The 24,660-nt window shown below is 39.4% G+C and overlaps 1 protein-coding gene and 1 non-coding gene across 7 annotated transcripts in view; one reads left to right on the top strand and one right to left on the bottom strand.

The window, feature by feature from the left end:
• Positions 1-1,161: 1,161 nt before the first annotated feature.
• Positions 1,162-24,660, bottom strand: part of MATN2 (matrilin 2) — a 68,795-nt gene continuing 45,296 nt past the window's right edge. For 4 of the 6 annotated variants that reach the window (XM_048068700.2, XM_013179998.3, XM_048068699.2 and 1 more), the window contains 19 exons: positions 22,863-22,985; positions 21,165-21,287; positions 20,890-21,012; positions 20,418-20,540; positions 20,204-20,326; positions 19,870-19,992; positions 15,527-15,649; positions 15,310-15,432; positions 15,097-15,219; positions 14,799-14,921; positions 14,454-14,576; positions 14,191-14,313; positions 13,901-14,023; positions 11,712-12,125; positions 8,079-8,231; positions 3,838-3,909; positions 3,149-3,259; positions 2,817-2,903; positions 1,162-1,514 (listed from right to left, as the gene is read on the bottom strand). In XM_048068700.2, coding sequence (XP_047924657.1) covers positions 1,462-1,514; positions 2,817-2,903; positions 3,149-3,259; positions 3,838-3,909; positions 8,079-8,231; positions 11,712-12,125; positions 13,901-14,023; positions 14,191-14,313; positions 14,454-14,576; positions 14,799-14,921; positions 15,097-15,219; positions 15,310-15,432; positions 15,527-15,649; positions 19,870-19,992; positions 20,204-20,326; positions 20,418-20,540; positions 20,890-21,012; positions 21,165-21,287; positions 22,863-22,985 — 2,489 coding nt within the window. In that variant the 3' untranslated portion in view covers positions 1,162-1,461. The remainder of the gene's footprint in view (positions 1,515-2,816; positions 2,904-3,148; positions 3,260-3,837; positions 3,910-8,078; positions 8,232-11,711; positions 12,126-13,900; positions 14,024-14,190; positions 14,314-14,453; positions 14,577-14,798; positions 14,922-15,096; positions 15,220-15,309; positions 15,433-15,526; positions 15,650-19,869; positions 19,993-20,203; positions 20,327-20,417; positions 20,541-20,889; positions 21,013-21,164; positions 21,288-22,862; positions 22,986-24,660) is intronic. The other 2 variants (XM_048068697.2, XM_048068698.2) reach the window with 2 other exon arrangements.
• TRNAS-AGA (transfer RNA serine (anticodon AGA)) lies at positions 5,026-5,107 on the top strand. Its single transcript has one exon. It is a non-coding gene; the product is annotated as a tRNA-Ser (tRNA).

The raw sequence follows: 24,660 nt of genomic DNA, 5'->3' as shown, positions 1-24,660 counted from the left end.
GGGGGATCACAATGGCTTTACTTAAAAGTGTGAATAAGTTTATTTTAGTATTTTTTTCACCTAGTCAGTCACAAACTACTAATGCAAGTTACTGTATATTCGTTCCAAGAGAAAATATGTACACGTGTTACTGTTGAGGAGGTTGGCATTTTCTAGATTTGTCTTTTTTTTGTGTGAGACCACAGTCTCACAGGACTGTTCCTTAGTATCAGTGACTACTAAGTGGGGTGTTGGCACTTTGCTGACGTGCAATGAAAGGAACATTTAACAACAATCAGTATGTACCAGCAGTCTCACAAAATTTGCATTCTATTTGCCAAAGAGTGCTAAAACACAGAATACCTGTTTACACCTTGTTGCTTTGTACACGTGCATACTTACTAGTTTATCAGTGATAATTTAATTTTGCTGCAGCTACATTGGTTTCTGGAACAGAACATACAAAGTTGTGTACTTCAGGTTGGAGATAGTAAAGAGGCAAAACGTGTCAGAGCAAAGAAGGAATTACCGGTGTCTATCTATTAAACCCCAGATTTAGGTCGCTTCAAGAAATAGTTCTGGTGCTGCAGCAGTGTGAAAGTAGAGCTAGCAGAAGAGTGCTTTTGCTGCTAAGGAGTGGGGGTAAAACTTGAAAGCACTTCAGTTAGCCAGAATGGCTGGAAGCGATTTGCTGTTTCATTTTCATCTTAGCGTTTGTCAGACAAGCGTGCAGCTAGTTGTATTGCCCAAAGAATGTCTTCATAATGAAAATAGTTGCATTCAGAAAAATGAAAGAATCGCTGAATGCTGACCAAGAGGAGGGTTGAGGTAACCTGGTCTTGTTGTGGCAAGAGAAAGAGTACTTGGAACTTCAGATGGTGCTACCGTGATAAGCCAGCAGACTCCCTGCTTTGCTCATTTACATTCGTCACATTTTCAACACAGACATAAATTCGTATTTTCACTTCCAGCTGATTTCAGTAGTCTGCACTTGTTGGAAAGGATGTATGAAATCTAACTGCTGCGAATGCCATCCCACTGTTCTGTTCTTGCACATGCACGTACATACAACTACACGTAGGCGTGCAGTCAGGGTGCTCGAAATAGGAGCAGAGTGAGTGGAGGAGGGAAGTACAGAAAAGCAACCCAAATAAATTCATACCTTAAAAATACTTCAGAATGTGGAGGTTTCACATCAAAAATAACAGCATTTTAATGTTTTGCATAGCTTATTTCAGTTTAGTTCTACTGAATTAGAATTTTTGCTAGTTACTAAATTGTTTATATATAAAACTTTCAAAAAAATTCTTATCTGCAATCAATGCAAGACAGAACACGTAGTATTACAGATGCAGGAGTCCAAAATACTCTTATTTAACTTGAGACAAGGATTTGTTATTTTACTTTAAACTGATTTAACAAAATAGCTCTCACAACTTTGTATGTATAAATATACAGTGTAGTGTACACTTGATGCTTTGGTCAGTATTTTAGCCTGTTTTCCAAGTCTTCCATTCTCTTCGTCATTTCTTCCAGTAGACAAAAGTTAAGGAAAGAGCTAATGATAGTATATAATATTAAAAAATAACGTCAGGTGTCCAACCAGTTGCATATTGCAGAGCATGACTACATAGCATGGAATAAAATAGGAAATTAGGAGGGCTTAGGGAGGTTAGCCATCTCTTGCTTCAGAAATGGCTGGGCATCAGTTGTTCATGGGAGGTGGGAAGTGATTGTCTTTGCATCACTTGTTTTCTTTGTCCTTCCACTTCTCTGTTGTTGCTTAAACAATTTTTTTGTTGACCTGCAAGTTTTGCTATAATTCCTCTTTTCCTCTTCCCCTGTCCCCCTGGGAATCAGGGGGAAGGGGAAAGTGTGTTGCTTAGCTGCCCACTGGGACTGGCCTACAACACCCCCCTTTATGAAATAATTCTGCTTTGCAAGGAATAATTTAACCAAATGAGCAAAATGTGATTCCTTGCTACTGAAGGGTTTTTCTTGGGAAGATGGGAAGTAACAGTGGGGCTGGCTGTTGAGATACACAAAATAGCTGGATGTAAGGCAAGAGCTGGTAGGGGTACTCTTGAGAAGGTACTAAATCGGGCTTGGTGGACAACATTCCGGGATTTGCTTGTCTATCATTTGCTGAAATCTGTATATTTTGGGGTATCTGACAGACACAGGAGAAATAGTTTTGTGGTTGATGGTTGAGCTGGCTTAAGAGCACCACTCATCTCTCACACACCTGATAGTGGAGTTCTTGGGCAGGCAAGTTAGGCAATTTCAGGTTAGCATGTGTAGCATTGCTGACCTCGTAGTGAAGCTTAATTTTGGGAATTCGAATCTATCAATCTACGCTTCCTTTTCTGTGTGCATATTTGTTCATGCAAAAATAATCAGACACTGTGTCCTCTGCTTCCTCTTCACTGGGAATCTTACCTTAAGCACCTTCCTGCCTCTGGTGCTTCACCTAGCATCTCGGAAGGGAAATATCTGATGGTTCCTGTTGCTACTAAATGCTGTTTTGTTAACATCTGAAGAAGGAAACCAAAGCAGAGTATCAGTCTTGAATTTAACCAGTGCTTTCTTTGCTGATCCTGAAGGTGTTAATTGTTACAGATCATTGAAAGATCCATATTAATATTTTGGTCCCTTCTATGAAGGAGAAACAGATTTCAAGTCTTAGGAGCCTTGCTTCTTGGAGATTAACAGTATCTACTAAGTAGTTCAGCTTTTCATTGCAGTAGATTGATCTGTGCCATGAAGGCAGCTTATACTTGCTATGTTAATAATTTCTTTTAACCCATCCCTCTTGTTTTACATATAAGAAAGGATATATCGCTGTGTGAGTTTTCTTACTTCACTGGTTGCATAGTTCTGGAATGTCACAAGGTTTTCACATTTGCATTGGTCTTTATCTTTTGCTGAAAAACAGAAACAGTCAAGCATAGACTTAAATGCCGAATAAATCCAATGGGCTGAGGGAGAGAAAGACAAAGATTCTTAAATGCAGAGTAGGTTTAATACAGCTCCCTGTTCTCAAAACAGGTCAACATCCCAAAGAATGCTATGGGACAGATCTTGTATACTGGAAAATAGTACACGGCACTTCTTAGCCTAGATAATCAAAGAGCAGTCTGGATTATCTAAACAAAGGTAACCTAATTACCTGTTGTTCTGGTGGAGTGAGTGTGACTGTCTTCAAAATGATACTTATGGTGTATTGCAAGATTGGGACAGGCAAGGACATCTGTGATGGTTATTGTGGTTGATTCAGGTCCTGCAGGAAACCCCCCAAAAGTCTAAAAATGAAACCCACTTCACGTAATTATGCATTATTTTTTGCTACTCACATGCACAGAGTTCTCCTTAATTAGAGGGTAATCTCACTGACTGCAGTGAGGATCATTCATGGAGAGGACTAGTGATACGAAGATGTGAAGGAACCAAGCTGTTAGGCTGTATTTACTGTGTGCATGATTTAAGTTGTGGGTTGCAGAACTGAAAGGGAGTTGTGAGGTTCCTGTGAGAAACAGCAGTGATTGAAAGCTGAACATGCTTTAAAAATCAAGCAGTGTTGAAATACAAGCTTCCCCTTGAAGAAATTCATTTGGATGGTGTAAAAAGGGAGCATGCAGCCATGCGTCTGTTACGGTGGGTCTCAAAATTTTCTGTACTAAAAGCAGATGTGAATTGCAGAAAAGAGGGTAGCTTTTAAGGGGGTTAGGGTGGGAAATGGGTGAACAATTCTCCTGTATGTGAACTGTTAGGGTTCTGTACAGAAGCAGCCATGGAGAAGGCAGCTAACTTAGCGGCGATTCAGGGAGACAGCAGGACACTTGTGTTAAAACAGCCAACCTGAAGACTGTGGACCAGTCTTACGAAGCCTTCCAGATGACAGATCTTGCTGGCGAGCTGAATCTTTCAAGGCTGGTAGAAAGAAAAGAGGTCACAAAAGAAGTAATAAAAGTTTCACAGAAATGGAAATGTTTCTTACTTGTCTCTCTCTCACCATACATTGAGAACACATCATACTTGTGCAGGTTGGAAGAAGTCCATGGTGATACATACCAGGACTGACCCTTCAACCTGACTATCAGAACTCCTCCAAAACAGGAAGTGCTTTACAAATACTTCATGGTGGTGAAGCACTTTGCAATTACAGCAACCTATGTGGTGTCCTTTAGTGACAATTCTTGTGTGTTTCACTGTCATCTGTTGGTCCTTTTGGGGTGGACTGAGTAAGAATAAAAACTGCTTGCAGAAGGAAGACATGTCTCATTCTCCTTCAGTGTTCTCCTTTGTAACGGGAAATGTGGATCGGGGAGTTGGGAGTGTTTGGTGAGAAGGGTGCAGTTGAGTTTCTTTAATGCACTACAGTTATTAGCAGCAGTACCAGTATATAGCTCATCAAACAGACTTTAGACTGCAGGAATTTATTCCAGATTCCACCTACCCAATTTTTAGTTAAAGTGTGTCTTTAGAGAAATGGAAACCTATTTCATACTTACAAAACCCCCTATTTTACACCTACAGGTATAACCATCTCAAGGGTGTTTGCACGCTACCTGCTTCCTGCCACTAGAGGGTAATGGAGAGACAACTTTTGTTTCTTAGGAGTGAGTTCTCTTCTAGAAAATTAATGCTTCACTTTCAATTAATTGTGAATTTTGACGGATACACAATAATAAGCAGATGTACTAAGCTGCTGGGAAGCAGATGACACAGTTGGGGGGTGGGGGCTGAATGCTGAGCACAAGGAACAGGGAGTGAACAGATGAGTGGCTGAGTAAGACCAGAGTTCAGCAGGCAGAACTACATCAGAAAGCATGACTGGGAGCCTGTTGGTGAAGGGAACACTCAGAGCTTAGATCTGAGTCCAGAGAGGTGTGGGATGAGATCACGAGCTGAGGAGGAAACAAAGTAGGTGAGGTGTCTAGTATAAGAATAACCACCTAGGAACAAGGATGGTGAGATTCCCAGTGTAGGTGGGACAAAACAGGTAAGGTGAGCCTTGAGTAGTTGACACTAAGTAGTAAATTGTGTGTAGTCGTGGCCGAGTGGTTAAGGCGATGGACTAGAAATCCATTGGGGTCTCCCCGCGCAGGTTCGAATCCTGCCGACTACGGCTGGAGCTGAAGAGGCTCTGTGCAATTTTATGGATCACAGGAATTTCCGCACCAACATGAGGAAAGAACTTCTTCACGGTGAGGATGACAGAGCTCTGGAACAGGCTGCCCGGGGAGGTTGTGGAGTCTCCTTCTCTGGAGATATTCAAGGCCCGTCTGGATGCCTACCTGGGCAGCCTGCTCCAGGGAACCTGCTTTGGCAGGGGGTTGGACCCGATGATCTCTGGAGGTCCCTTCCAACCCCTACAATTCTGTGATTCTGTGAAATCGCTCTAGAAGTAGTTGAAGATCTGTAGGCTAATGAGACGGTCTAGGAAGGGTGGAAGGACTGATGTGAGAAGTCTGAGATCTCGACACTAGGCTGACAGATAGACAAGGAGTTAAGGATTCACATGTAGGGGGCAGAGAAGAAACAAGACTGGCAGGATACATTGGTAGAGGTGGGGCAAGAGGCTTCCAGTTTGGGAGGGTAGTTGAGCACTTCAGAAACTCCTATTCAGGCTTCAGAGACTGGTTTGGACCCAAACAGTTCTATCTCATCACCTCTGTCAAATCAGACAAGTACAGACAGAGGCTGCTAACCTTAAGTAAGTTATTTGATAAAGTTAGTGTAGTCAGCATAAATTTTCAAATTTGTTGAGGAAGCCACACTAAAGTTAGGTGTTTGTATTTAATGTTCTGTTTTGGAACAAAATCTAAATATTACGTTAGAAAAAGCCTTCAAGAAAGTATCTTCAAAGGCAGTGTCTGACTACTTGCAGCAGCGATAATGATCTGCAATTTGGAAGAACAATGTTAACCAACAGGCGTCATCTGATCAGGGCTGGGGGGGGCCTTGTGACAAAAATACATGTAGCTGTGTAATTAAAGGCTCCCGTAACGCATGTGCTCAGAACAAGGGTGGAGACCATCATGATGAGTGCCTATTAAATATGACATCGCTGTAGCCTTGTTAGTGCTTCCAGTCGTACGAGAAATTCATACTAACCAAGGCAATGAATGGAACCTTCCAAGTGAGTTCCTCTTAGTAAGAAGCATAAGAGAAAAAACACCTTTTTTTTTTTTTAAATTACTAGTCATCGAGAATAATTAATAGTAATCAGCAACTGTTCTACAGAGCTGATGGTTTCTTGCAGAATAAAAGGAAAAAGCCTTACCCCATAACAGAGTTGGAGGACTTCTCTTTTGCTTGTACACATGCAGCCCATCCACAGTTGGGACTGGGGATAAGAGGCTTTGTCAGTGGAGTCCATGTCTGAGCTGCACAAAGTGCAGAGAGCTCATCCCTGCCCTCACAGTCTGGTGCCTTAGAAGACCTCAGCTGAGGACTAAGGCTAGAGTCAAAATGAAATTACTGCTGTTGGAAAGGATGGGAAAAAAAAATAAGCCGAGAGGAAAAACTGAAAGGAAAAATAAAACTTTCAGCTTGTGTAACAAGCATGGAGGCAGAATTTCTGGTGGTATGAGTTAATGAGCAATAGCTGATGAGCAAATTCCTGGAGTGTCCAGGAAAACAAACAAACGAACAAACAGCTGAGGCACTGCCTCAGGTGAGAGAGGAGGAGGACAGAAGCTGTGAGGCACCACCTCTAACCAGTTACTAGAGGTGCAGTTTAGAAACTGCCACAGAGGGGCGGAATTTACTTATTTTTCATATGATATCAAATATATTTAAAAAAAATGGCTGCTAAACACTGCTGTGGGTACCTGAAGGATGCATTTCCATCACTGAGCTCTGGGGTTTGCTAATGAGTGAGAATTATTATACCAGTTGCCAGCCAATTTTGGCCTTGGCGTCTCCCCAAGCTTTTAAGATGACACGCTGTCATCAGTAGATTATCTGCCTGGTAAGAAGGTTAATGAACAGACTTGGGTTTATGCTATCACAGTATTTTGAATTTCAGAAAGACGGAGCTAGAAGATTCATATAACTATAAGAAGCACAAAATATACAACCTAGGAAACATTCTCACATTCTTTTTTTTCAGATTCTTCCCTGACATCTGTATGAGGAAGAAATGCACAGCTGCTTGCCAGTGAATTTTACACAATAAAGCTAAAGAACAAAGTAAAACCTGTTTGCATTTAATTTCAAGAAAAACAACCAAACAGAAGTAGTGAAAATTAAACCACCCGATACAATTCTAGTGCTGTGCTCAGTATTATTCACAGTGATGCTTCTGCATTTTACTTCAGGTATAAATCTGAATGTTCTAAATAATGCTGAGTCCTGGGAACGTGTGAGTGGGAGAAACATACCGTCCTTCCTCTAGCTGAACAGCTTCCATCCCAGCTCACATTCCCCCTGTACCTTGCAAAATGTCAGCTGGGAATGTTTAGATTGAGGCTGTTTGTGCCAGAATGAGGAAGGGTGCTTTCTGCAGCAAACCTTCCACATTTGTAAACCAAAACGTGGAGCTTACGTGCAACTGAGATCTACTCTTTGTAGCTTTGAATATATATTCAATGAACTGTTTTTAATATTCGAAAAATATGCACAACAGATCTTGATAATTTGTTTTGCTGAGTTTGTTTTCTTGCTATTGATCTTAAGAGCAATTTACAAGTCTCATTAGGCTCTATAAATCCATTATTATTTTCCCACATTCCTAATGAACTAGATCATGCTGCTTCGGCAGGGTGGGGTTCAGTGCACGGCTGGCTTCAGTGTAGCAAAAAGAAAGCGATTGATCCTTCTAAGCACAGAAGTGTAGATTTTATACAAGCATTATGAAAATAAAGAAAATGAAATTATTCTATACCTTTACCTGGTGATAGATTAGGCATATATTTTCCTCACATATTAAAGAGCAGAAAAATTACCATGAGCGACTCATGCCTTGCAAAGTCTGACACCGATGACCCACTATGACAGAGGTCACCATGAATAAAACTACTTGTTACTTTAGGCCTGCAAAATAAATCTATAAGCATTCATTCCTCTTCTAGCTCAAAGGGGAATACTGTTACCTTCACAGATCTGGACTTTTAGCTCTTCACTTATGTCCTCCAAAGCTGTGAAATCCTCAGCATAGAAGAGATGCTTATATGATGGTTCAGAAGCAATTTCCAGCAGTTCTTCCTCAATTGCTTTTCCTATTCCAATGGCATAGATAATTATACCTAGATTCAAAAGAAAGTGCATATAATTATTACATTGGCATTTCTAAACCCTTGCTCCTCCATGAAAGGAAAATGTATTAGTCATTTTAGAGAGAGAGTGGGAGAGCACAAGAAATATATATACGTGCTGTATATCTTCAAAAATGTGTTTGAACAGGCTTAATATGCTTCAGTTATTTAAAAGATGTGCAGAAACTGCTTTGCTGTCATTTAACAGATAGATGTTTTTTAAGATAAAGAGATGAGGGTTGGTTGGCCACTGCTAATTGTAAATGAACCCATAAAGAGCACTGTAAAACATCCAAGAGAATTAGTTGGAAGCCACTAACTAGTGGTATACCTCAGGGGTCAATACTTGGCCCTATTCAACATCTTCATTAAGGATCTGGATGATAAGGCAGCGCATACCTTCAGCAGGTTTGCAGACAACACAAAACTGGCAGAGCTGGCTGACTCACCCAAGGGCTGTGCTTCTATCCAGAGGGACCTCAAAAAGCTGAAGAAATGGGCTGATAGGAACCTTGTGAAGTTCAGCAATCGGAAGTGCAAAGTCCTGCACTTGTCAAGGAACATCCCCAACCACCAGCACAAGAGGCCACCCAGCTAGGAAGCAGCTCTGCAGAAAGGAGCTGGGGGCTCCTGGAGGGCACCAAGTTGAACATGAGTCAGTGATGTGCCCTGGTTGCAAAGAAGGCAAACGAGAGCCTGGGCTGCATTAGGCAAAGTGTTGCCAGCAGATCAAGGGAGGTGATCCTGACCCTGTTGGGCCCTGGTGAGGCCACATCTGGAGCACTGTGTCCAGTTCTGGGCTCCCCAGTACAACAGAGACCTGGGCATACTGGAGAGAGTCCAACAAAGGGCCAAGATGACGAAGGCACTGGCACTTCTCTTTTATAAGGAAACGCTGAGCAAGCTGGGACTGGTCAGCCTAGAGAAGAGAAGGCTTGGGGGAGATCTCATCAATGCCTCTAAATACCCAAAGGGAGGATGCAAAGAAGATGGGGCCAGGCTCTTTTCAGTGGTTCTAGTGACAAGAGAAGAGGGCACGGGCACAAACTAAAACACAGGAGCTTCCCTCTGACCATCAGGAAACGGTTTTTCACTCTGCAGGTGATGGAGAACTGGCACAGGTTGTCCACAGAGACTGGGGGGGTCTCCCTCCTAGGAGATTTTCAAAAGCCATCTGGACATGGTCCTGGGCAACTGGCCCTGGGGTTGGACCAGATGACCTCCAGAAGTCCTTTCCAACCTCAACCACTCTGTGGTTCTGTGAATCATACAAGTCAGCCTCCCAGTTGTACTGAGAGTTCCTGGTCTGTGTGTGTCTGCGCATGCAGGGTATGTGCGATAAAGGCAATTAGTGGGTTGGTGGGGAGACCTATTATGTGTCAGCAAATGGGTCAGACTCTTGAAAGATGCCAGTAATTTTTAAAAAATACATAAATAATAAGTTTTTCACTGGAATCCGCAGAGCAAATGGATACTAGATGCTTTCATTCTAAGGGATGGGTTGGGAGGCACAGCAAAGGCACCCAAACCTGTGAGGGTAAGAAGAACATGGGAAAGGAATCCTGGGGGTCTAGGAGAGAAAGGCCCTCACAGCAGGGATGCTCCATACAGGCATCTCCCCTGCAGACGTGCTAGGGAGAAAAGAAAAGAGGATTTATATATAGTCTTCTTCACTCTGATACCTGGGCAGGAGGAAGTGGCTCACAGCCCTCTAATTGGAAAGACTGTAAACAAGCAATGAGTAGAAAACACGGTGATCTTCAATATCCCCTTTTTCAGCAGTTAACCACGGATTTCTTTATTCTTGCAAACATATCACTTGACACAACATTTCGCTACGTCATTTCTGGCATAGAAAATGTCCACAGCTAGTATTGATTTTTTGATCCATGATACAGCAATTAGCTTCGTAGTACTTCAAGCTCTTTTGTGAGATTTCAAGAGCAAACAGTGACTTCTCAGCTGTTTGGTTTCAGATAAAACTTAAGATAAGAGGGTTCGGTGTCTCTCTACTGTCACTGAAGAGTAACAGCTACACACTCACTGAATTACAACTTTAGCCTTCTTGATGAAGAATCCTGGGCCTGATAACATCATAAAACATGAATTTTCCAACTCTTCAATATTTTGCTTGAGCATCTCCTTACTTTTTGTCATGAATCTGCCTACAATTGCACTTCAGCCAGGAAAGCAAAACATTCACCAGAAGCTTATTCAACTTAATGAATGAACCAGTCATGCTGAAGTCTGTTGCTTTTTAAAGACTTGGAGATATCAGTGATAAAGCATTCAAGGCCAATTTTATGTTCAACATTACTACATTGCCTACACTGCAATTACACAAGGGATGGATTTGGCTTGTAGTGCTACAAATATCAGTGTAAACAGTCTGGAGCTGGGGTTTCATTCAGTAAGTAAGCAAGGTTGGCTTAGTACTGTTTTCCTTCAGTCCTGTAAATTCACCACATATTTTCCCAGACCGCACTATTTAGTGTATAAATCTTTCATTTTATTTTTTTTTAAAGCACTTGGTTTATATTTCATTGTAACAGCAACCTTGTTGGCGCATACTCTCCTCATATCCTTTTCTTCGCACAAAGAAGTCGCAGTCCTGACCAGGGCTACGCTACTCATACATGACCGTGACTGTCATACCAAGTCAATAAAACAAGAACAGAAAAAATATGTGCAGCATCGTTGTTGTGGTTTAACCCAGCAGGCAGCTAAGTACCACACAGCCGTTAGGCACATGGAGGAGAGGATTGGGAGGAAAAAAAAGTAAAAGTTTGTGGGTTGAGATAAAGGTAGTTTAACAGGACAGAAAAGGAAGAGAAATAATAATAACATCAACAACAATAATAATGGAATATAAAACCAAGTGTTGCTCAATGCAATTGCCCACCACCTGCTGACCAATGCGCAGCCTATCCCTGAGGAGTGGCTCCTCCCCGACCCCGGCTAGCCACCCCATGTTTATTGTGTAACATGCTGCCACATGGTATGGGATATCCCTTTGGCCAGTCTGGGTCAGCTGTCCTTGTTCTGTGCCCTTGCAGCTTCTTGTGCACCCCCAGCCTGCCCACTGGCAGGGCGGTGTGAGAAGCTGAAAAGTCCTTGGCTTAGTGTAAGCACTGCTCTGCAATTAACTAAAACATCAGTGTGTTATCAGCATTATTCTCATCCTAAATCCAAAATATAGCACAATACCAGCTACTAGGAGGAAAATTACCCCTATCCCAGCTGAAACCAGGACAATCGTCTAAAATTTGGCTATTTTATCCATGTTGTGGGGTCATCAGGCCTGGTTCTTAATGCAGTTTCTCAGAACACAGAAAATGTATTTCAATGTTTTCCTGTAATGTTTTACTGTAGCACACCTACACTATCACTACTCTATGATTCTCTATGATTCTACATCCTCTTTATCACAATATTTGCCTTTAAGAAAGAATCAAAGACACTTCCACTCACCAGTTTGCTTTGCTCTAGCAGCCCACCCAGAGACTTCATCTTGGGCTCGTCCATCCGTAAATACAATAGCGATTCGAGGGACATTTGCTGAAAATGGTCTGGCTCCTTCTGTTTCTGTGAAGCTTCTCTCAAACATTCGCTTCAGAGCCAGTCCTGTCATGGAACCTCGCCCCATATATTTCATTTGTGATACAGCTTTCTTCATGTCTTTGGCTGAGTTGAACTGCTTTAATGTAAACTCTGTGCGGACTTCACTGGAATACTGAAGCAAACCAACTCGAGCCGCTTTGGGTGAAATCTCAAGCGTATCCAATATTCCTGAGACAAATTGTTTCACGATTTCAAAATTGTCCTCTCCGAGACTTTTCGATCCATCAATCACAAACACCAGGTCAACTGGGCCTTCAGTGCATCCTATGAAATAAGCAGCAGTGTTCAGATCATGAAAAAGTCCACAAACTTGAAAATAGGACCTAGATACATAGGGACTGTATGAACTCAGGTGTCATCTAGAGTACCTTGATCCTGGCTCAGACAACCTTGCCAGTGTGTCTAGAGATGTTGTGTACAGTCTATATCAAAAGGTAAGAGTGTGCCCATGACCGGAGTTTATAACCAAACTATAATCACAGTGAATATTTATCAAGATGTGCTGCTTTGTAGAATACTTCACATTTTTAAGTTTGCTGTAAAATAGATTTTTAAGCAAATTTTAAGAAAGACAGTTAAGTGGGGAAAACTGTAACTGAAGAACATAGCTAGGATATAGAAACAGTTTCGACCATTTTCTTCTAGGGATAGGCCTGTATGCTAACTTTACCTTTGTGTAGATGACCAACACTGAAATAAATGGAAGAGAATCACTGAAGCTGTATTTGTACTACAGAAGTATCAAAAACATAAAGGTGGTAAAAAGAAATGAGTTGCTGAAGCTATACTTGTATATAAGTTGAAAATCTAGAGGTTATGTTTAGAGTTGCAGGAAATAATGAGGCAAGAGCCAAAAAGCTTGGGGAAGGCTGAGAGAGAAGGGTTAGGTAGACTGCCGTACAGCTTGGGATGAGGTTCATGTCTAGGGACAAAATTCAGATGATGCTTGTGTTTTATAACACAAATTTAAACCTCCAATGGCAAACAGCTAAAAATTATAGGGGAGACAGTAAATGCTAGAAGGGTGCCTAGCTGATAATGTTGGATCAGAATGGTTTATACACATTGTTTTGCTTGTAACTCTCTAAAAATCTTGTAGTTAGAAGCCTTATTCATTGCTGAAATTAATGTTTTCTGTTTTACCCACTGAAGCTGTGGGTAATCCAGGAGATACCGACAAACTTGGAGTTCTCATACTTGGTTAAGTGCACTTGCAAAAACCAAAGCAGCCTGTAAGCACTCTGCTTTGACTGCAGAAATTACTGAAGCTGTCTGTTAGCAAGTCAGTAGGGATATGCAATTTCAGTTTTAAAGTTTGGACAGTTCTTCATAGACAATAGCTCCTTTTTAGAACCACTGTCCAAGAATTCCTTTCTGCAGTCATCTGAGGAAAAGATGTGTCATGTACTAAAACAATGGAAATGAACTGAATATCAGAACCACCTCAATATCACTGCGTATGTTGAGACAGGGCAACAGTTCATGGCAAACTGTTTTAATTATGACTGAGATCAGCCATGCACATGTTACCATTCTTTTGGTAATAATACTCTCCTCAAGTAAGGCATCCATTTCTGCAGAATAAATATTTTTACTGAGCTCCAGTAGATGAGTTTCTCCTCCAGAAATTAAAAGGGTGATGAGATAAATGCATATCATGTTCCAAGGATGTCATGTTAGAAGATAAGAAAATAGAATTAATGATATTTTAAAATTTAGTATATAAAGATAAAAGCTCCACAGTATATGAATCTGTTTAAAGTACACATTCCTTGATAATAAGATTTTGTTCTGACTTTTTTCCTGATGTTTGGAAAGGATTATTATTGTATTTGATACTGTATCAAAACAACCGTTCATTTTGTTATTTTTTTGTTTACAAGAGCATCAAGCTAAATTGTTCAAGACATTTCCCATCACACTCACATATGCTTTGGGCTTTCAAACAATACATCAGTTTTGAAGTGAGGCATTTGAAGTGAGGTCAAGTAATTTTAAAAATCAAAGAAACAAATTCTTTCCAAATAAAATGTACCTACTTCTGCAAGTTTTCTGATCTTCTTTTAGTACATATCCGTCCTGACATTTGCAGATGTATGAATCATCATTATTAACACAAATATGTTCACAACCATGGGCAACTGATTTGCAGACATCTTTGCCTACGAAAAATTGAAATATTTATATGTATTCTATTTAAAATATTTCTAAATTCAAATATTTCAAACATGTCATTTGAAGAACATATGACAAAGAAGTAGAACATCTTTGATTTTTTTATGTAGTAATACTGGAGAAGGGTGTCTGATAGACTTATTCAGTTACTTACTTCGACATGTTTTTCCATCTTGCCGCAGGACAAAACCCTCATGGCACTGACAGCTGTATGAATTGTTATTATTAATGCACACATGTTCACAGCCATGGTCAATGGATTTACACGGGTCTTTATCTGAGAATTGTTAAGAGAATTTCCTTATTAGATTTGTTCTCAAATGCAAAACTGGCATAAGACACTTTTGAGAAAATTTAGTCTGTTATCGCTTTTATGACTGAAATAACATATTCCCCATAAAAGTTCCAGCTACTCACTCCTGCATGTTTTCCTGTCTCTCCTCAGTATAAACCCTTTGTGGCACTGACATACGTATGAATCACCAGTAGGAACACAAACATGTTCACAACCATGGTTGACAGTTTTGCAGATATTTTTACCTGGGAATAATGAAAATAATGTTTAGCACAGTTATCCAGGTAAATAACTTTCACAAAACATAAAAATTAGAGCAATAATCTTCCATGAAGGAGCTCATTTCCATTAAGTTGATTGCATGTTATTTTATGAAGTTATTGCTGTGTTAAAGACAGAAAGAATGCACTACATGATATGTTTCATGAACAGATCAGAAAGTACGTAATGAAGATCAAACATCTTACTTTTACAAGTTTTCCTATCTTCCCTCAGTATGAAGTCCTCATGGCACTCACAGATATAGGAATCATCAGTATTAACACAAATATGCTCACAGCCATGGTCAACTGATTTGCAAACATCTTTATCTGAGGAGAATGGATGGAGTTTGTTAGATGAGATTCTTTAGGGAGAGATAATATCTTCAAAATGTAGCTCGAGTAGTTAGAAATCACAAATAAACATACACGTGTGGAAACACTCACAGGTGCAACACTTAAATGCCTCAAAAAAAACCATACTCTTATGGCTCAGGCTACTCACATCTACATGTCCTTCCATCTTCCTTCAGTATGAAATTTTCATTACATTTGCAGATGTAGGAATCTTCAGTATTCACACAAACTTGTTCACAGCCATGGTTGACTGAATTACAAACATCCCTGTCTGCAAACAAAAGAGTCAGTAGTTAACATATATCAGCAAAGGTCTTGATTATATGCGTCATTCACCAAATTAAGTTATCATGCTACTTACTTTTGCAGGTTTTCCCATCTTCTCGCAACAGGAACCCATCATGGCATTTGCAGATATAGGAATCATCAGTATTAACACAAACATGTTCACAGCCATGGTCAACTGCTTTGCAAAGATCTTTATCTGAGAATAGATGACAGCTCTTGCTAGTTAATACGTTTCCACACAAGCATGAACTGCAGATAAAAAGTTTGCTGATAAATATTGGACTACTTACTTCTGCATGTTTTTCCATCTTCTCGTAGCAGGAATCCCTCCTGACACTTACAAATAAATGTATCACCAGCATTAACACAGGAATGTTCACAGCCATGGTTGACTGATTTGCAAATATCCTTGCCTAGCAATAGTCAGATAATATTTAATGTGATTTCCCAGTTAAACTTGTATATATATATTTATATTTATATAAAGACTGTAGGGGTAATCCCATGAGCAAAGAAATCTGGAAGCATGCATGCTGAAAGCAAATTTCTGGCTAGATGAATGATTGGCAGTTTAGCTCACATGGGGCACGAGTTCTTTACTATCTGAGCAGAAAGAACTGCACGGTTTGGACGGTCTCCCACTGACAATGAATCATTTTAGGATTAATCTGACTAGATTAAGGGGGACACTACACTAACAGCAGTAAGAGAAAAAGGAAGGAGTAATTTAGCATAGTCATTTAGCATAAATTCATGCTAGTGAAAACAAAATTAAGCAAAACACCACAGGACACAAAGCAAAACAATTCCTTAGGACTCTTACATCAATGCCAAGAATCTGCATAAGCAAAATCCAGGAGAATAGGAACTACTCATTTAAGAGGATAAATAAATTGCTGAAAACTGATGGGGGAATTTGTATGAGTGCAATGTTAAAACCAGTTCATCATAACCTCTTCAAGAAGGATAGAGGAGGAGAAAGTACAGGAGGAAGTCAAGCCATCTATCAGCATTCCCTGTTGCTTTTTCACTGCAACAAAAAAAAAAATATATATTCCCAGTTGCTAATGCAGAACTACCTTTACATAGGAAATATAACCGTGGATACCTCTGACAGCAAAGTTCAGATTGGTCAGAATCACAGAACCATAGAATATCCGAAATTGGAAGGGAACCACATCGATCACGGAGTCCAACTCCTGCCTCCACACAGGACAACCCAAAAATCAGGCCGTATGTCTGAGAGCATTGTCCAAACTCTTCCTGAACTCCAGCAGGCTCAGTGCCATGCCCACAGGCCCAGGGAGCCTGTCCCAGTGCCTGACCACCCTCTGGGTGCAGAACCTTTCCCTAACCCCCAGCCTGACCCTCCCCTGTCCCAGCTCCATGCCGTTCCCTCGGGTCCTGTCGCTGTCCCCAGAGAGCAGAGCTCAGCGCCTGCCCCTCCGCTGCCCTCGTGAGGGAGCTGCAGGCTGCCATGAGGCCTCCTGTCGGCCTCCTCTGCTCTGCGCTGAGTAAACCAAGGGATCTCATCCACTCCTCATACATCTTCCCCTACAGGCTCTTCACCATCCTCATAGTTCTCCTTTGGACACACTAATAGTTTTATGTCCTTCTTATATTGTAGCACCCAAAACTACACGCAGTAATTGAGGTGAGGCCACACCAGTGCAGATCAAAGCGAGACAATCCCTTTCCTCGACTGGCTAGCAATGCCACGCTTGATGCTCCCCAGGGTATGGTTGGCCCTTTTTGCTGCCAGGGCACACTGCTGGCTCACGATCAACTTGCTGTCGACCAAAACCTCCCAGATCCCTTTCCTCAGGGCTGCTCTCCAGCCTCTCATCCCCCAGTCTGTACATATGGCTGGGGTTGCCCCATCCCAGGTGCAGAATCCAGCACTTAGTCTTGTTAAATTTCATGTGGTTCGTGATTGCTCAACCCTCCACAATCAACAGCTCCTGCTAATTTAGTGTCATCTGCAAAGTTACTTATGCAGTCAAGTCCTGTCCAGATCATTTAGAAACACAATGAAGAGAACTGGCCCTAAAATGGAGCCCTGTGGACCCTCACTACTGACTGGCTGCCAGCTTGATGTAACCGCATTCACTATCACCCTTTGAGACTGACCCATCAGCCAACTGTTCACCCATTGTATTATGTATTCGTCTAGCTGTATTCTGGATATTTTGTCCAGAAGGATAATGTGAGAAACTGTATTGAAAGCTTTGCCAAAATCCAGATTACATCAACTGGCTTCTCTTGGTTCTTAGCAATTAGCAGAGCAAGTAAGTTCAATGTGTAGGGAAGACATTTATGTTTTCACAAGAACTTCAGTCTGAGACGCATTACCTGGAGGTTTCATGCTGCCAATACAAAAATTCCAAAAAATACTATAGAGGACAATGTTCTAACTCAATAAGCATTACATTCAAGACATAACAATCTAGACTAGATCGTGTTCTAGCAGGTAAACAAGAAATGGTTATGAAAGTAAAAATTAGCATCAGTTAGCATCAGTTTATGCACAGCTGTGTGCAATATTTGTTGATTTCAAACAGAATGAAATACAAGCCAGCTTGTATTTCAACAAACAGCTATTACTTCAGAAGGATAAATTTTACATAGCTGAAAGCAATTATGGATTTTGTGTTGGGAGGAAAAAATAAAATATAAAAACAAAAAGTAATGATGACTGCATTATTTAAGGTTATTTTAGGTAACCTTAACTAGATACCTCCAAAAAAACTTAGTCACATCATCAAAAAAGAATACCAGAGTAGTTAAAAACCAACCTCCTTTAGAAATTGAAACAGAAAACAGCTATAAGATATGAATAATGAATGAAAGGAAAATTCACATTATTTACTGAAAATGAAAATGTGAAATTCAAAAACATGGAAATAATAAGATAAAGGAAAAGGGAATGCATGACCAACAAAATGAAGGGTAGTATGAGTAAGTTATTTAAAGGCTATTTAAAAAAAACAAATCATTCTAACAGTATATTGTTAATTAGTAGACAGAAATAATAGAATTGTCAATCTTAATCCAGAAAAGGTAAAAAAGATTTAGTATATTCAAACTGGAACTTATGAAATAGGCTACTGATAATATTGTTGGAATGATGTTTCATGAGCTGAGTAGTAGGTCACACAGCACCTACTGAAGAAACAGCAGTAACTCCAGATCACTTGCAGCCAAGAGGTGTAACAGAGCTGGCTTAGTGTTATTTTTTGCTTAGTGTTATTTTTTTGTTACCTCCCAGAACTCCAAGGAAGCCCCAAAACACTGAGGAGTTTCCATCCCTTGTGCATACACACACAGTGTTTGAAAAGGACAAATAATTCACTGTAAGCCTGTCAGCTTGACACTAATCTGCATTAAAACAATGGAATAGATAATGTCGACCTTGATTTAGAGAAAATCAAAGAAAGAAAATTAATCAAGTTGGTATTATGGAAAAATAGATCTGGGAAAAGTAAATAAGTATCTTTTTAAATTGACTATGATGCTGTTTTGTAAAGCTCAGGTTATTCATACAATGGAGAATCCAGTAAGGTATCAGCCTTGGTATTTATTTTGATTAAGAAAACAAAACAAAAATAACTACAAAATAAACATTATATGGATTAACAGTGGCTAGAGAGGTCTTCAGGATATATTGTAAATTGGGAATTGTCAAGTGGCTTTCTTTCTAAGGAATGCCTCTCTGCTATTTAACATTTTAATGAACCATCTTAAAGAAAATATAAAATAATCACTGACAAAGTTTGCAGGTTATTCCAAAGTTGAAGGAATGGCAAATAAAAATAGAGCAGCTGCTGATATAAGGAGATGGGAATATTTTGCAGGCTGAGTAACAACAAGCCATATATATTTTTAAATAGCCAGAATTAGACTTACATATTTAGAAAAAAAAGAATGAAGGCTATACTTCCCACAGGATGTGGGACACTTGTGTGACTGAAAGCCTTATATGGCTATGGTCATGGTAGATAACTGGCTACACATGAGTTTTAGCAGAGTTGTATGGTCAGAGACTAATGCTATCTTTGGTCATAAAAAAAAAGGGTAGATTCAAAAAAGAATTAGGGATATAGTTCTTATACCTTAGACCCTACTGTACCTTGTATTGTAAGACTTTGTACCAGTGTGGTGTCCCCGCAAGGATGCTGATAAATACAAAAGGCTTTAGGAGAGCAAGAAGAGATTTATGAAAAGATAAGAAAACATATAAAGAGCTTGAAGGAGTTTCATCTGCTTATCATGTACTGAAGACCATGATAAGAGGTTAAGCTAAGGAACAGGTTAAATTATGGTCCACATGAGTATACACAGAACAACACAGTGGCAATTAGAAGTTCAACTCATCAAAGTAAAATGTAGCAACATCCTATGCTCAAGATTAAATTTTGGCATAGTCCAGAAATGAGGTTCACATTTTAAAAGCCACATAAAGACTTAAAACTGGCTGATTTTCTGAAATACAGCTTTAGTTCCAACAATAATTAATTCCTAAAAATCTTATGATCTATACAGGACAATATTCCGTTCTGACCACTGTGAATCACTGAATAATTTCCAAGTAAAAGAGAAATGAAATATCTGCTTTTATTCATAAGCTACTTACTTCGGCATGTTTTCCCATCTTGCCTCAGTACAAATCCGTCATGGCATTGGCAAGTGTATGAGTCGTCATTATTAACACAAAGATGTTCACAGCCATGATTGACTGATTTGCAGATGTCCTTACCTAGGAATAATCTAGATTTTATTTACTACAGTTTAATAAATGAGTACATTTCCAAAAATATAAATGCTAAAAGTAATAACCTCCTAGTAAAATAATGAATTTATCCTCTTTTTTTGTCAGGTAAAATCATAAATAAGACCTACCTCTAACACAACATGCTTCTCCAGTAGACCCCTGAGTGTAAAAAACACATTAACATCAAGTAACTTACTTTTACATGTTTTCTCATCTTCCCTCAATACAAAACCCTCATAGCACTGGCAAATGTATGAATTATCAGTGTTCACACAAACATGCTCACAGCCATGGTCAACAGAATTGCAAACATCTTTATCTGGAAAAAAAATAATGGTGCCAGACTTTAAAACATGTCTACAAATGCACAGATTATAAGGAAAACTTCTATTAAAGATAAGGATACTTACTTCTACATGTTTTTCCATCTTCCCTTAATGCAAATCCCTCATAACACTGGCAGATGTATGACTCATCAGCATTAACACAAACATGTTCACAGCCATGGGCAACTGAGCTGCAAATGTCTTTATCTGAGAATAGTTGACGGTTTTTGGTTAAAGCACATCTACAATGAATATATTATGCAGGGAGAAGTAATAGCTTTCATTAGGTCTACTGAGATCATTGGAAGAAATGGACAAAAATTTAGGCAGCTAACACTTCTAACTCTTGGTACCTGAAAATTTGCGGGTCTTTTTTGTCTACAGTCATATCAGTTTAGCTACTAAAATACACCATTTCTGTCCACTGAGTCTCTTACAAGCTTCTGGCAGGTATAACAATAGTATATCATGAATAAACTACTGCTTTTAGTTAAAACACTTCCACAGATCTACGTACTGTAGATAAAAGTCTACTAGTAATTACCAGAGTACTTACTTCTGCATGTTTTGCCATCTTCTCTCAGCAGGAAACCCTCATGACACTCACAAGCATAAGAGTCATCTTTGTTAACACAAATATGCTCACAGCCATGGCTGACTGATTTGCAGATGTCCTGTCCTGAGAATGATTCAGATATAAATATAGTTTTGAATGAAAACATGTTAAAAATGTAGGTATCAAAATGATGTTTTCTAGTGAGAAGTGATAAACTCCTTTCTTTCCTTGCCTAATGCACGTGCAAAAATGTTCAATATATATTGGTTACTCACTTCTGCATGTCTTCCCATCTTCTCTCAATATGTATCCCTCACGACATTTGCAGATGTAGGAATTGTCAGCACTAACACAAACATGTTCACAGCCATGGTTGACTGATTTGCAGACATTTTTACCTGAGAGTAATTTAACAGATTAAGAATTGCGTTAGTTAAGGACAGGATGTTCAGTTACTGAATGTTCTTGCTCTTGCTGGTATTCCAGACTCAATTCTGCAAATCGTTTATACCACCTGCTGTCAATTTATGTTGTAACAAAAAGGTACATCTTTGTTGTACAAATTTTATAACCTTATTACTACGGAAAAGTGCACCGTTTTGGTTCCAGAGTTTGTATAATTTCACGTGTCCCCAGCATGAAGATTAGTTACCCACAGAGATTTCCAAAGACACCTAAATCCCACATCCACATTTCAAGTAAACTTTCTGGTGAGAAACGTATCTTTCCATCACCATCATTTTATCTTCAGTAATAAACCTGCTCAAACCTGATGTAGTTATGTTTTCTTTCCCTGTGGTTAAGTTCAGATGGTGTTTGTCATTTTTCTGTAAACTAGAATTACAAAAGCTCAGTTTATGTAGTGTTTAAATGTAATGAGAAAGACCAACTGTATAATCCTGCTGTGGCATTCTTGAAAATTGCCAGCTATAGTTGGGTAAGCTGATGTTCAGTGGGCTTTCCTGATAGGTGATTTAGTTACAACTTCTATTTCAAAATAAAATTAAATTGTCTATTTATTAACATTGGATAAACTAACATCTTTCTTACTTATACTTTATTTTCCCCACCCTTTATTTTCTTGCCAAGACTGTTGCATGGACACAAAATTTCACTTCCTTTTAGCTTTTTGCAATGTTAAAGTGTCAGTACTTTTTGAGACAGGCAAAATTTGTCTCTGTTCGCATGGACTAACAAAGTAGGTTGTTGATGTGGTATGTGTAATACAAACTGATAATATGGAGATTTTAATTTGTCATGTTAGGGCCTGGATGACTTTAAAAAACATCTACAAAAAAAACTTTTAACAGCAGATGTTGATGAGATCTTTGGATATGATTTGGTTTATAGTTATAAAGTATTTCATGCCTCTGTGTTTTCTAAGGACTTATGCACAATTCTTCTTTGATCACTTAGTGTGTGTTCTTATACTGGAGAGAAATTTTCAGTTCCTTTTTATATCTGTCACTCTTCAGAACTGCGTAACGTAGCCAAATGTATAATGCAATTATGATATCTCTTTTGCAATGACCCTTATACCACATTGTGGAAAAGTGAACATTCCATTAGTATTGCAGGCTTCTTTGTGCTGTATAAGTCTTTTGAAATGCTATATATTTTTGCCTTGATTTGAGAAGAAAATTACAGTTGTCTGATATAAGGGTGTAAGTTGGAGTAAAATAATTTTGGATCCACAACAGACAAGCATCAGAGCTACTTTTTGTATGTCCCAGACATTCAGGGAGTCATTCAGGTGCCTAAAAGTTTGCACCCAGTGCCCCTTTAGAGTATCCAAGACATTGACATACTGCTGGCAAACAGGACACCAAAGGGGAAACTGTGAACTTCTGCAATCCTAGAGCATTTAAAATGACACAAATGAAAGCCATGTTTAGGTAATCAAATCCTACCCTACAGATTTTTTGTGTGTGTGAAATAAAAATCTAGCACTGATTTGCTGAATAATAACTTACGTTTGCAAGTTTTCCCATCATTCCGAAGCCTGTATCCTTCAAAACACTGACAAGTATAAGATCTGTCACCATTTATACACAAATGTTCACAGCCGTGATCACTCAGAGCACAATAGTCAACTCCTGCAGGAGCAATGAAAGTTATTTTTTTTAAATATTAATCATTAATTAAACTATTATTTACATCCCTAGTATTTGCATTGCATATAAGCAAGTAAATATAAACACATTGAATCACTTAAGCAACAATCCTGTTCCTTATCCGATAATATACATACACCTTCAATAAAATTTAAGAAGGCTTTGTGGTACACTTTGCATTGACTGCTGTAAGCAGAGTTGAGAATGTTTAGAATAACTCAAGAGGGTCCATGCCTCAGTACTCACAAACAGAATTATAATAAAAACAGCACTTTAACAATGATTTTATAAAAGACAGTGGCAAAGACAGAAAAGCTACCTTGTGAACACTCTTCAAAAATGGTTTCTAAATGATCTGAGGTAAACATGGCATTCCCCAGAACTTGCTTGTGTGCCTGACCTAGCTGCTGTGGCAGCAAGCAGAAAACCTCTCTGGGACCTCAGTGGTCTTTGGCTTAGGCTATCCAAGCTTTCGCAAAGAACTGAAAATGACAAGAACAGTCAAATGTGGTCCATTTTTTCATCTCAAATTTCCTGAGTGTTTCTTCTGCATAGTACAAAGACACAATATCCCCAGGAATCTGCAGACAGCACTCACTGCTCTTTACAGGTTACACACACAGTGCCACTCATTGTTTTGTACTAAGCTGTCAAAGCAGAAATCTGTTTACCACTCAGGTGGTCCTCCAGCTGTCTTAAGATACCTGTGCCTCTATATATCACACCAGTGTTGTCATGTCCCCAATGTTTTCCCATTAGGAGTGGTATATGTTAAATGCTAATCCCACTCAGCCACTCATTCAAGACATCCCAAGTGCCAGAACTCTTTTCATGGCAGTCTAAAAAACCCACAATGTCTCAGCGACTCATCTCAGGAGCTCAGGAATAGGACAAATCTTATTCCTAAATAAATATGAGGGGAGGGATACACTGGCAAGAAGAACCACCATTCAAAATCTCTCAGTTTTATTGCATGGAGGGATTCCAGAAGCCACAGCACAGTTTTAATGCTGCTGATGGGTCTCCAACTACAGCCTGGAGGAAAATGACTGAGTGAAATAAAACACCTCTTTTTACTACAAAGGAAAAGGATTTTTCCATTCGCAAGTTGATCAACTATTAAAAACATAGGTCAGCTCTTTCTGAATTTCCAGTGGTTCTTTTAGATGAATTTTCAGATAAATTGTTTCTAGCACACCCCAATCCCTATTATATGTACAATATAAGAGTACTAATTTTGCATTACTATCTGTCCCTTTTTTGATTTTTGCAGTGATAGAAGCAGTATCTGCCAAGATGTTGCGGGGGGCTAAAAAGGGTAGTACAGAGACAAAGATAAGGTTAAAGACAAAGGCAAATTGCCTTTGCAGATTTGCCTCACTTTTCCCAATATTATCTTTGTATCCAAGATTATTTTTGTATCATTTTGATTTCTGTTAAAACTGTGTGGCCCAAGTGCAAGTAAAGGAGCTAAGTCTGGAGCTACTCCAACACTCAACAAGCTTGAAAAACAATGTACCTCTGCAATCTGCAGAAAAGGTGGCCAAAACTCTCTCATCAAAGACGACAGGTCCAGGAAAAGTAACCAGGCAAAATATGATCACATTCCTCTCTTCCCGGCCCTTTTTATATATTTTTTTTTTCCAATGAAAGACTA

This window comes from Anser cygnoides, chromosome 2 (assembly GCF_040182565.1).
Source record: "Anser cygnoides isolate HZ-2024a breed goose chromosome 2, Taihu_goose_T2T_genome, whole genome shotgun sequence".
Taxonomy (NCBI): domain Eukaryota; kingdom Metazoa; phylum Chordata; class Aves; order Anseriformes; family Anatidae; genus Anser; species Anser cygnoides.
This window is presented reverse-complemented; position numbering and strand designations above follow the sequence as displayed.